The sequence below is a fragment of the Spermophilus citellus genome, assembly GCF_964194105.1.
Source record: "Spermophilus citellus genome assembly, chromosome: 9".
NCBI classification, from domain to species: domain Eukaryota; kingdom Metazoa; phylum Chordata; class Mammalia; order Rodentia; family Sciuridae; genus Spermophilus; species Spermophilus citellus.
This window is the reverse complement of record NC_138191.1, coordinates 135929685-135942190: the sequence shown is the minus strand read 5'-3', so window position 1 is coordinate 135942190 and position 12506 is coordinate 135929685. Positions and strand designations below refer to the sequence as shown.

At 59.5% G+C, this 12506-nt stretch overlaps 1 protein-coding gene across 1 annotated transcript in view; it reads right to left on the bottom strand.

Annotated features, from left to right (window-relative positions):
* NPHP4 (nephrocystin 4) overlaps positions 1-12506 on the bottom strand; it is a 105963-nt gene that overhangs the window by 11794 nt on the left and 81663 nt on the right. Inside the window, exons 19-24 of the mRNA XM_081306819.1 lie at positions 11381-11561; positions 8178-8303; positions 6052-6260; positions 2344-2570; positions 2034-2220; positions 1432-1515 (exon numbers count right to left, since the gene is read on the bottom strand). Coding sequence (XP_081162945.1) covers positions 1432-1515; positions 2034-2220; positions 2344-2570; positions 6052-6260; positions 8178-8303; positions 11381-11561 — 1014 coding nt within the window. The remainder of the gene's footprint in view (positions 1-1431; positions 1516-2033; positions 2221-2343; positions 2571-6051; positions 6261-8177; positions 8304-11380; positions 11562-12506) is intronic.

Sequence of the window (12506 nt, the reverse complement as noted above, 5' to 3'; positions counted from 1 at the left end):
GGGCAAACACCGTGAAAACTCTCTGTGTATTTTTGCAACTTTTCTCTAAGTTTGAAATTATTTCAAAATGATTTTTTTAAGGCACAAGAGTCAATGTGAGAAGGACGGCAGTGGCCAAGGAGGGCCGTGTCAGCATCTAAGGACTGAAGTCTGCGTGGAGTGAGGCATCTGAGTAGAGACCCACCGTCCACGGCAAGCAGCTGCTGGTCACAGCTCATCATTTTGATGACTGAAGGGAACGAACCTCACACGTGCCCTGACTTCACAGGACTCGCGTGCTTCAGGGGGGCCAAAGCGCTGCTGGGGGAGCCCTGTTGACAGGAGACCACAGGAGACCACCAATCTGTACCCATGGAACAGCAGGCATGGTCGTGAGCCCTCAGGTGACAGTGGGCAGGGAATTCACCACAGGTACGCCAGGGAATCAGCACCCGAGCCCCCCAGGACCACCAGCCACAGGGGCCTCTGCAGGTGACATGTTCACCAACACCCAAGGCTCAGAGATGGGTAGTCCAAGGAGAGCAGGTCCCGACCCAAACTGTCCAACTGTAAATACCATGAGCACCTGACATCAGACTAGGCTCGGGGTCCTTGTTAGTTCAGGGTCAGGGACCACGGCACATGGTCAGGATGGAAGTCCTTATCTATCAGAGGTCCACCCTGCAGCAATTATGGGTAAACTCATTAAAATTTCTGAGGCTTTTCTTAAAACTCCAAATTCATGCAAAAGGATCATTATTTTGCTAAAAATACTTAAGATATTATTTTAAGTTCCCTTATCTGATTCTTCCCAAGTACAGTTGCCATTAACCCCTCCCCCTCCAAAGGAGGGTCTCAAAAATTCTAGGAAGGAGTCATTCTGTCTAATCCCTGGACACCAAACCCAACAAAACCCTCTGTGCCCTCCTTGAAGCCCACCTCGCCCTGGCTGTTGTGCGCGGGCACAGTGAAACCCACCCTGCACACCACCTGCCTGCTGAGGGCTGACCTGCAGCCCTGACCACCCAGACCCACAGCAGGGGAAGCAGCCCCAACAACCCCCCTCCCAACAGTCGTGGCAGCAGGGTGGTGGCTGGGACTTCCCGCACGTGGGAGTCCCAGCCCCGACATCCTCTACAGCACCAACAAAGGGCAGACGCGTTCCATCAGCAAAGGCAAAAAAAATAAATAAAGCAGGCTTTCACCAGCTTTTGCCAACGTCTGGACACAGCTGTGGCTGCCCTGCTGGACGTCCACCTCAACCCTTGCCCAGCCCAGTCCCGCCCCAAGTTGGCCCAGATCTCTTCCCTCTGGGAGGGGAGAGAAAGAGGGAGGAGTCAGGGCCAAACGGGGACCACAAAGACACAGCACACTTCATTCAGCCTCCAAGGACAGGCGGATGCACGGCACTGCAGGGCTGTGGGATGACTGAGACGTCGTCTTGGTCCCTACCTTGGCGTGCTTGGTGAAAGTGGCGCTGGACTTCCAAGGTGATCCGGCGTCTGTGCCCCTCTCGGAGCTCAGCTCAGCAGAGGCCTGTGAGGAACCCCGGAGCAGGAGCAGGTCGCAGGCGCAGTCGGCAGCTCCTGAAGGCCACCCTGCATGCCCCACGCCAGCCCTCCCGGCAGCTGCCAGCCAGCCTCCCCCAGGCACAGACTCCAGTGTGTCTCCCCACTGTGCCTGGAGCAAAGGCCTGCTCAATCCCAGGCCCATCCACAGAGCCAGCTGGCCCAGCGCATCCTCAGAGGTCAGTCAGACACTGGGACACACACATGTCACCCAAGGCCTCCAGGTTGGTGTGTAAAGGCAAAGGGGACAGAGCAGGGTGGGGCAGCCCACCCACTGTCGCCAGGTCTGCACACATGCCTGGCGGGAGGAGAGGAGGGCCTGGGCTGCCTGTGTGGCACAGGTACAGAGGAGGCGCCAAGTGGCAAGGCAGGCAGACAAGAGTGGAGGGCAGAGCCCACCTGCCAGACATGGGCACACTGCAAGCACCAGACAGCACTCTCTCTTTCATGGCCGGGAAGGAACTTCCCTGTTGGCCTGGGCCACACCTGTACGGGGGCTGGCCGACCCAAAGAGAAGCTCTGGTACTTGAAGGGAACGTGGGTGGTCTCCCGGGGGCGCAGGTAGAGCTGGGGGGCCAGGCTGCCGCGCAAGTGGAACATGTCCTCCTCCAGGGGTGTGTGCAGGCCGGCGGCGTCTTTGAAGTACCTCCACTCCTGGCTGTCCAGGATGACACTGGAGGGAGGCAGGGGGAGGCCGGGGCTGTGGGCAAAAGCCGCCCTCCCCCAGAGCCGCCCCCACGGGGGACAGGAATCAGCATAGCACAGACCCAGCGAGGGGCCAGGCAGGAGCTGTCACCTGAGCTCAGGGTTGTCGATCTCGATGGTCACCGTGTGCTGGATGTTGTGGGGGTTCTTGAGTGCGAACTCGAAGAACTCAGCAGTGCCCAGGGTGGCGTAGAGCGTGTGCTGCGTGGTGACGGCCAGGCTCAGCACGCTGGCAATGCTCTCGGCCTTGGTGCGCTCCCGGTAGGCGTCAATGACCTGCAGGTCCCGCGAGTGCTGTGCCCGCACGCTCTGCTGGGCCTGTCAAACACAGGCCAGCTGGCTGGACAGGCCGGGTGTGTGCCCTCCTGGGCGGGGCCTGTGTGCCGCCCCACACCAGGGCATCAGACTTCCGGAAAAGCACGACTGACCCTGCCTTGGCCTGAGGCTCGGGGACCAGCCCACCCCCCGCCCAGAGAGCCTCACAGCATCAGAACAGGAAAGGGGCACACCTTTCCCTCCATGGGGAGGCCCGCACGGCACCCCAGCTTCTCTGCCTCATGGCAGGGGCGCCCTGCCTGCTCCCGAGACCCCTCCTAGGGGCAAGGCTGGCACCCAGGCTCAGCAGGGCAGCTGGACACTGTGGCTTCAAAGAGGAGAGAATGGCCTCAAACCTCAGCCTGGCGACAGGGCTGGCCCACAGGTTCCCACGTGGTGTTGAGAGCCCGGCCTGTGACCATGTCTGCAGGAGGCGTGTCCCCTGCACCCCATCCCAGTGTTCCCAGCAGCCTCACACTGGGTCCAAGTGCATGAGGCTCAGCCCCGCCTGCTCACGCGCCCCGAGACGCAGAGCTACAACCCGGCACGTTCCGTAGCTGTTTTACGTCTGGGCCTTACATTAAAAAGTGAGGCTGCTCCCAGGTCCACCTGGCCAGGCACAGAGAACTCCTGCCAAGGCTGCAGGGCTGGGACGGCAGTGAGCAGGCTGCCTGCAGCTCCCACAGACTTGACTGAAGCCAGCCAGGAAGTGACTCTGATACCAACTGGCCAGTGTCCAAAGCCCTGGCCTTTTCCTTGCAGGGATGGGAGTTGGAAGTGGAGGGTGTCCAACTCCCCCTGGAGGCCTCCTATGGGCATCTGGCCACGAGACCTGTCCAAGCAGTGAAGCCTCTGGATGGTGGTGCTGGGTCACAGAGCCAGACATGAGTTAGGATGAGGAGGGACCCGGAGTTGAACGGACACCTTTCTGACGTGTGCCCAGTGGAGGGGCCTACACCTCCTCTGCCCACCAGTGGCGCAGTCCCCAGGACGATACAGTGGCAGGCTTTAAGAAGTGACCCACTTGAAGACACGTGCAAGACTGCCTATTAGACCAGCTGTCCAGGGAGGGCATGGGGTGACCATACTTGGTATCACATGAACACAACGGACGCTGGGGGCCACAGGGGGGCCTTCTGGCCCGTTCCTGTCTCCTTCCAGGCCACAAGGACCCTGTCAGCCTAACGCCCCACCCCTGTCCACCCACAGGAGACAGGGTGACTCCTGATTAGAAAGTCCCAGGACATCATCTGGCCGGACGGTGCTGCCCTGCCTCTGCTCCTGCCTCTGGGTCCCCCGGCCGCAGACAGCACGGGTGCTCCCACTGCTCTTGGCCAGCACCCGATTAGGGGCTCACAGTCCTCCTGTGGAGAAGGCCGGGCAGTGCCCAGGTCAGGCGGGTCTGTCCTTAAATCCCAGGCTCAGGGTCAGGAAGCTGCCTGCTGCCAACACGCGCCAGCGCTCCAGGTCAGTGTCACCAGCAGAGAGTCATCAGTAAGAGAGCAGTTAGCTGCTGCTCTCCCGTCTCGTTCCTCCCTCAACTCGAAGCCAAAGCAAAAAAACAATGATGGTCCCCACTGGGTCCCTTGGTCCCCGGCTCTCATCGCTCCCACTGTGGTCCTAGACACTGGCTCAGGCCCAGGCACGTCACGTAGGCAGTGAGACAACGGGCCGTCTGCTCACTGTACCTCTGGGAAGCAAGCTTTCCCCTCCATGGCCCTCGGCCTGACATGACAGCATGGCTCTTGGGAGCACAACATCACTGTGCTGCTGAGGTGTCACGCCTGGGCTGTGGGGATGCCACCTAGGGAGGTGGAGGGTGAGGATGCTATTCAGAGGGCAGCTGGGGGGACCTGACCCTGGTGACCAACACAGCTGGCCCTGCCTGGGGCTGTGCAGTTACTGCTTCAAAGGACTCGGGTGGGGACAGCCACTGAGCAGAGCAGCAGGGCCAGAAACCAGGGTGAGGGCCTGGGACCTGTGCCACAGGCCACTGCCTGCTGGGTTCCTGTCCCCTGCAACCCCACAGCACCCCTCACCCTGCACAAGAGTGGCAGCCTCCCTCTCAACCCAGGGTCTCCCTGCAGGCCTCTGGCTGCACACATGCAGTGGCTACCTCTGATCTTGGCAGTCACTATGGGCACTGGACACACAGTAGGCTGTGACCCTCACAAGGAAGAGGAGGCACAGGGACAGAGTGTCCCCTGGTATTACAGGGTGGGGCATCGGGTTGCTGGAGCTTGCTCCCAGCCGCAGGCCACAGGACCTTCTGTTGAGAAGCCCTGCGACACGTGGCCTCCTGCCTGGCTCTGCCTCCCTGGGGCTGTGCCACCTGCTACAAGACGACCCGGGGTCCCCCGCCTGCCTGCTGCACCGCCCCTGGGGCCAAGGCCATCCCAGGAGGCAGCAAACTCGCCCCACAGAGGACCAGGCGGGGCCCAGCAAGCCGGCCCCACAAGAACAGCCTGACTCCGTCACAGCAGCACTGCTTCACAGGGCCCCGACTTGTGAGGACTCTGGAAGTGACAGGGACCTCTGATGTGAGATCCCTCGAGTCACTTCACCAACCTCCTGCCGGCCACCAGCTCAGAACATCATGGGAAACTGGGGACAGCTTGTGGCTTGACTGCCTCCACGCCTGGCCGGCTCACTTCTCCTCACACCATGTGACAGCAGGCCAGCCAGATTGATAGGGACACCACCACACAGCCACTGCCACTGAGGACCGCTGTGTCCCAGGCCCACCACTCCCTGAGGGAACCCTCAGTGAGCCCGCCAGACAGCTGACGGAGCCTGCCTGGGGAGGACTTGTGGGCATGGAGGCCAGGCAGAGGCCCCGGAGGCCAAGCCCACCAAAACCAGCTCACGTGCCCACCTCTCCCCCACGGCACCCTCCCACCTACACTGGCTCCTTCCCCACAGGCTGACAGGCTGGTTCTCTGCCTTCCCCAGGCTCCTGGCAGGGACCAAGGCTCCTCCCGCCCCCAGTGCACATGGCTCCCGCAGGGGCTAAGCAGGTGCATGCTGCCATGACCCCGGAGGCCCACAGGGATGTTGGTGGCAGCATGGGTTCACATACCATGAGGTGTGGCCGTTCTTCCCCCCGTTTCTTCATTGCAAAACCTTACAGGTCTATTTAGATATTCAACCAGGAAAGGAGATTCTTTTGGTCAAGTTGACTCAAGTGATAATCCCAGACATTTAAGCTCTTGGCCCTCAAATCTGGGGGACCTCAGAATCACCTGCAGCTTTCTTAAAACCCCAGCTCCAAGGCATGGCCAAGCTAAATGGAAGCAACTTCCAAGAGTGAAGCCTAAGAATCAGCTTTACTTAAAAGAGTTCCAGAAAATTCCAACCTGAAAATTGCCCCTGGTGGCTAAAAAGTCCCATTTTTCTTGTCTCTTGTAACCAGGATTCAGAAGAAAGTTGACAGAGGACCAGAAGGAGGGGAGGACAGACATGGGTACACAGCCTGGACCCTCACCAGTATGTTTGTTCTGCGGCTGCCCGGCTCCCCTCCGGATTCCTGCAGGCGCACAGACCGCATCCTCTCCAGCTTGCGCCTACGGACAGCATCAGCCTCATGGCCAGCACCCTGGAGCCCCTGGCCGACCTTCACGTGGGTCAGCAGCATGGCGGCCAAGTCGCTGTCCACATCAGCCAGCTTCTGTGCTTGGACCACATTTTTTCCTGCTGAAGGGTCAGAAAAGGAGTCAGGGGTGGCTGTGTGCAGTCCATGCTCTCCAAGCAGACAGTGGTGGGCCACCCAGAACCACTTTATCCAGACAGGAAGCTCCAAGAGTGAATCTGATTCTTCTTTGTAGGTCCCGTCTGCGAGTTCTAAGGTGCTGACAGACAGCAACTCCCCAGCCTGAGCCCCACAGCACCTCTCTTTCACCAGCCTCTCAGATAAAAAGAATTTGGAGTCTGGTCCTTAGATACTCCATTAGGTGACTTTCTGGTGGGAGGCTCATGTGCTTGGATCTAAAGGGCACCAACACCAGCCAGGATGTGGCTGCAGCTCAGAGGCGGCCCCTCCAGGAAGCGTCCTGCAGGTGGGCACCATCCTGTGCTCTCAGGGCACCCTCACCCAAGCCCACGTGTGCCGTCACCAGTCAAGCTCAGCTCAGGAGCAGGGGGCTATGAGGGGCTGTGTCCCTTGGCTGGAAGCCTCCCAGTGTGTCAGAGGCAGATGGAGTTCAAGTCAAGCCTGGCTCCAAATGCCCCTGGACCACCTGAGCCCAAGAACAGCCTATGTCCTTGGAGGGTGGGCTACTCACACCCTGAGCACCAGGAAAGCCACCAGTAGGTGACAGAAGCAGAGTTGTGCTCACCCCACCCCATCTCCTACGGAGGCAGGGCTACAGGTGGCGGTGGGACTACCTTCAGGGACAAGGCCACATCAAGAACTGACACATGAGACTCCCTGACATCCAGCTGCCGGGCCAGGAAGGCCAGGTAAAGGGACACCCCAACCTAGGAGCCAGGCACTCCTGGCGCACAGCCACCACCAGAAGTTTCCTTGGGCAGAGCCCGGCCTGCAGGGGCCTCCTGGCCAGGTCCACCTTCCACCAGACACGGAGGGCGTCCCCCCAGCAGCCCTCCTCTCCCCTCACAAGTGCCACTGCCAGGTCCCTCACCATCATTCTAGTTTAAAGCCATATAATTGCTTTTTAGATGCCACAAGTTGGTTCCAATGTCTTACCACCCCTAAAGGGCATTTCCACGTCTAAGGGCGCAGGCCTATGGGAGGAAGTCCAGCCCAGAATCACGTCTGAGCTCTCCAAGATTTAATATCCATATTAAAATGAGGAGCGGGCCCAAAACAGACTCATGGCTCCCCTGGGTCATGGGTCCCTCAGAGCTTCTGCTGAGCACACAGGCCTCTGTCCCTGGAAGAGTTCGGTTGTGCCTCAAGGTTCAGGGGTTGGACAGTGGCGTCCTCAAGGTCTTGCAAGATGGAACCCAGAGCCCCACCCAGCTCCAACAAGCCATGGCTCTGCCTCCCTCCTGGAGCTCCAGTTGAAGGCCAATGAAGTCAGAGGCCTACCCACACAAGATGGCTATCCACAACTGTGGGGAAAGGCCACTTAAAAAGCATCACCCATTTTTACTTCAAATGGCGTGTTTAGATCTAGGTCTGTGGGTTTCATTTCTAAGGGGATAGAAAACCCCAGCACATCACTGCCGTGAAAAGCACTTTTGCCAAACCCAGATCTTGCTCTCCAGACCCAGGTGTTTCTTTCCAAAGCTCTGTAAGTGACTAGGAAACCAAAGGGGAGTTTCAAATGTGCTTTTAAAATCAGCTGAGGTCCACCCTGACCTTTCCCCTTCCCTGCGGTGAGTAGCTGACCAGACCCGACACTGCCATAGAATCACCATCTCCCCGTGAAACCACACTGCTGGCCACAGGGCCCAGCCTGGGGGAATGTGGGGGGGGACAGTGGGTCCAAAGGAACCTCATCAAGGCCGGAAGCTGGTCACAGCAACCACTTGCCCCGGCCCCAGAGGGCCCCCAACACCACAAACACAACATGTACACCCTCTTGTCCTGCCCTGCCCCACAGTGCGGCTCACCACCACCCAGGGAGCCCCACATCCTCGACTCACATCTTGGGCCTCCCCTTGGAACAAGGCTGCCCCCAGAGAAGCGACTGGCTCCGTCACTGGAGATGACCCGAGACCTGGATGGTGGCAGCATGCTAGAACCCCTCACTGGCCGTTCACACGCGTGACCTGAATAAAAAGGATCCGGCATGAAACAGACACCAAGGGGGAGGTTGACGAACCAGCAGCTCTCGCCATGAGGGTTCCAGCCTTCAGCCAGCACCCCAGCACCCCACTCTGCTCGGAACGCTATTCAGCAGGCAGGGCCCCTTGCACTCTGTCTCTGAGGTGCACCCTCTCACCGTGAGGACTCACATTTTTTTTTTTTTTTTGGGACAAAGGGTCTCACTAGGTTTCCCAGGCTAGTCCCCAATTTTTGACCCTCCTGCCTCAGCCTCCTAAGTCACTGGGAGTACAGGTGTGCACCACCACACCTGCCAGTCAACACGGTTCTCTCATCCTTGGATTTCTGGAACATATCCTGCAACCTCAGCCTCTGGAAGTGGGCACTGCTGGAGGACAAGCCTTCATGCTACAAGTGTGCCTGAAGGCCAGAGCCTTCCCAGCTGGGGCACTGGGACAATTCCAGATGGAGACCCGGAAGCACTGGCCACACCTCCTTGCAGCTGAACAGTGCAGTGCCCCAGGGCCTGGCAAGGACCCAGCCCCGAGGAAAGCAGTACCTCCCTGGGCCTCATGTCCACCCACCCTCTGGCTTCTCAACCGCCTGCATCTGATGGCCAGTGGGTCCCTGAACCACAGGTGAGGCCTCAGGTCCACCTGCATCTGACTGTGATGAGCTCTGGCCTGTTCCAAGCCTGGTGGCACTAGGCTCTTGGGAGACAGTGACCCAGGAAATTCTTTCAAGGTCGGGATCCAGTCCACATAGCTCACAGGTGGGCCACACCGTTCTTGGAGCATGGGCTCCAGGAGGGTGGGTGATGACAATCACCACAACCATGAGACCAGCAGGACCACATGGACCCACAGAGGAGGCCCCAGCAGGCCGCATCCCCGCCCTACCCAGGGCACTCGCACCCACAGCACTGACTGTTGTAAAGATGGGAAAATAGACCAGGTGAGCCGAACTCACATCCGCATGCCTCCTCCAGAGGGGATGGGCACAGTGTGCCACCTTACACTGGTGAGACAGGGTGACGCAGGGGAACAAGGTGCCCACAGCAGGGGCCTCCACATATGCAGGCAGGGCTCATGCAGTGGCCTGTGGCTGAGCACAGCACGCCACCACCAGCTGTCTGGCCCCACACCTCGGTCACTTGTCAAAGTCCACATCCTGGCTCTCCTTGAAGCATGCACTTGGCTGCCATACGTCCCCTGAGGACACAGACACTTGACCTACGGGGCCATCTGCCCTGACAGCTGCCTCCAGGAGGTTGCAAAAGTGAGAACCAATCTCCCAGCTGACCTGCTGGCCTATTTCACAACCAGATCACCAGGGGAAAGAAAGCAACACAGTTCTGGCCATCCCTGGAGGACAGCGACCGAGGAATTTGTTTCAAGGTCAAGATCAGGCCACGGATCAGAACACAGTGTGGAAGAGACTGCTGAGGAGCCAGGGGGCCTGGGAGGAGAAGCACCAAGCCAGAGGACAGTCCTCTGCCCCCCACAAGACCCAGGAGCCCTGAGTGGGGCTGGCGGATGGCTGCATCTCCACAGGCAACCCTGCGTCCTTGCTCGGCCTCCCGCTGGAACAGGCGCTGTGCAGCGCCCGCTTCTGCCCCCGAAGGCTCCCACAGAGGTCTTCCTATGCACTGGCAGCGCCTCTGTGCCACGCACAATAGCCAGTTTTATAAAGAAATAAAGGCCATACCACTTTATTCTTAAAAAAAAAAAAACCACAAAGTTCACAAGCGCAGCTGCTGCAGGGGTGTGCAGTGCTGCGTGAGCGTGGTCCCCTGCGGCAGCTCCCCTCCAGTGCTCAGAGTCCCTCCTGCAGGCCGCAACTCTCCTTCCCCTGGGCTTATCTCTCTCTTGCAGGCAAAGTATGAAAATGACAATTTAAGATAACATATAATGGAGCCCATCTTTCTCCTCAAGATAAGATTAAGGCCTGGAGCCACTGCACACTTGTGGGCGGGTGAACTAAGGTAAGCGCAGCCAGGGGCTCGAGCAGAGGCCTCTGCAGCTCGGCGAGTGCTCAGACAGCGCCTACCGCTCACACGTGGCTCATTCACTCCTCCAGAACCTAACTGAGCCTCGCTGGGTCCGCACTGTCTGCTTTCCAGACTGCCTCCCGTCTACACTTGTAAACAAGCAGGCAGAGTCTCCCAGAATTAATGGGCTGTGCGCTCCCCCCCACTGCCACCGCAGCTCTGACACCTGTGCTGTGCCTGCACGTGGTGGAGCGGCCCGTGGGTCACCAGGACACCAGGTCAGACCAGGTTTTGAGCAATGGAAAATTCCCTAATAAGATAATGGAGGCCTGTGTCCCAGCCTCATGGAGTGTTCCAGAACCTCCCAATAGCTTGTCTCACTGCACTTCCCATTTTGCCTAGAAAAGCCCGACCGTTTCAGAATATACCCAAGGGAAGATCAGTGGGTGTGTCACAGGACCAGCAGGGTCCTTGTTGGCCCTCTGGGGTGGCCACAGGCAGGCACCTAGCCTCTGGAGATCTCCACCCACCAGCACTGAGCAGCCCCAACCCCATCGCTGCCCTCTGTTGGAAACGGGAAGCCCAGGTGGGACCATGCCGAGCCCCCGACCCCGGCCCAGACACAGAGAATGAGAACAGGGCTCTGCTCAGTCTCTGCCAGCAGCCGTGGGACTCCATCTGCTCAGTGCCTGAGAGAAACTCCCCCTCACCCTCCCGAGCTGCTCGGAGGGTACGGAGCATCTCCTCTCCTCTGCAACGGGCAGTTATGTTGACTGCACATCCAAACAGGAACACCCTCCCAGAATCCAGCCACTTGAGGACTGTCACGGAGTCACTGGGATGACCCACGGAGAGCACCAACAGACATCACATGGGCCCATCTGAGGTGGCAATAATCTCAGTCCTGGTCAGGAACTGAGAACGTCAAGAGGGGCTCGGGAGCTGAGGTGGACTCCTGAAGCCAAGCTGACCTGCCTCCTGCTGATTCCTACCAAGTACACAGCGCCCACGCTGCCGCTGGCCCTCACGCTCCAGCAGAGACCAGCTGTCCCCGGAAACAGCACAAACTCAGGCAGCACTGCCAGGACTCACCCACGTTGGCCAAGTTCAGGTGCAGCAGGCCCCTCACCACCGTGTGGACACCAATGGGCTTGACGCTGCCAAACCTGGTCACCTCTCCACTCACCACAGACGCGTCCTGCTCATACTCGGTCGCCACGACCTCGAGCTCATGTGGCACCTGCACAGCCGGCCGCCCCTGGCGGAGGAGGTGCTGCGAAGGAGAGACAGGCACTCAGGAGCTGGGTTCCACCACCCCTCCCAGGGATCCCTGCAGGTGCAACCACTCCAGAGCCCTGAGAAAGACCACTGAGCATGGGGAAGGCCAGGAACCTGAGAGCCCTAACCACGTACACACTGCGGGGGAGACCTCCTTAAACCGCGAGTCCTCAACATCAGGGGCTTCTTCAGAGACTCTGGAAGTGGACCCAGCTTGCCCCCTGAAAACACTGCCCCTGGGGATGCACAGTGGCCTGGCACCTGCCCTTCGCGGGGAGAAGGACCAGAGGTGGGCAGTAGAAAGAGATAAGGACCCTCCACTGAGCCGAACTCAGGGCACTCAGGAGTGACCTGGGCAGCAGTCTGAACTGATGAGCACAGGCACAGGGCAGCGGAAGCCAGCAGGGCAGGGGAGGCCAGCAGGGCAGGGGAGGCCAGCAGGGCAGGGGAGGCCAGCAGGGCAGCGGAGGCCAGCAGGGCAGGAACACACAGCACAGCCTACACGACTTCACTGTGGCTGGAGGTGCCCAGAGGTCCACAGCAGGGGCCACAGGGCACAAGGGCCAGCTGGAGCGCGGGGCTGAGGCACATCGGGAAGTCAGGCAGAGAGAGCACAGGGATGCGCCAGAGCCAGGACGGTATGGGTAGGACCTTGCTGGCCAGGGTCTTCACATTCCACCCCCAGCCTCCGCCTGAGCCCAGGAGCTTGCTGGCGTGCGGGGGACTGTGCTGCCATCAAGGCTCCAGCTCGCTTGCACTTTCTCTACTGCATGGCTCCCTGGACCAAAGCAGAGGTGTGGAATGGTTTTCCAACTCTCACTGCAACCAAAGCACCTGCCTCTGGGAGTGGAGAGGCAGACCCGAGCCTGCCCTGGGCTCCATCACGCAGCACCTGCTGGCCTGGCGCTGCTTGTACCCACTGCCCGACTCACAGCATGCA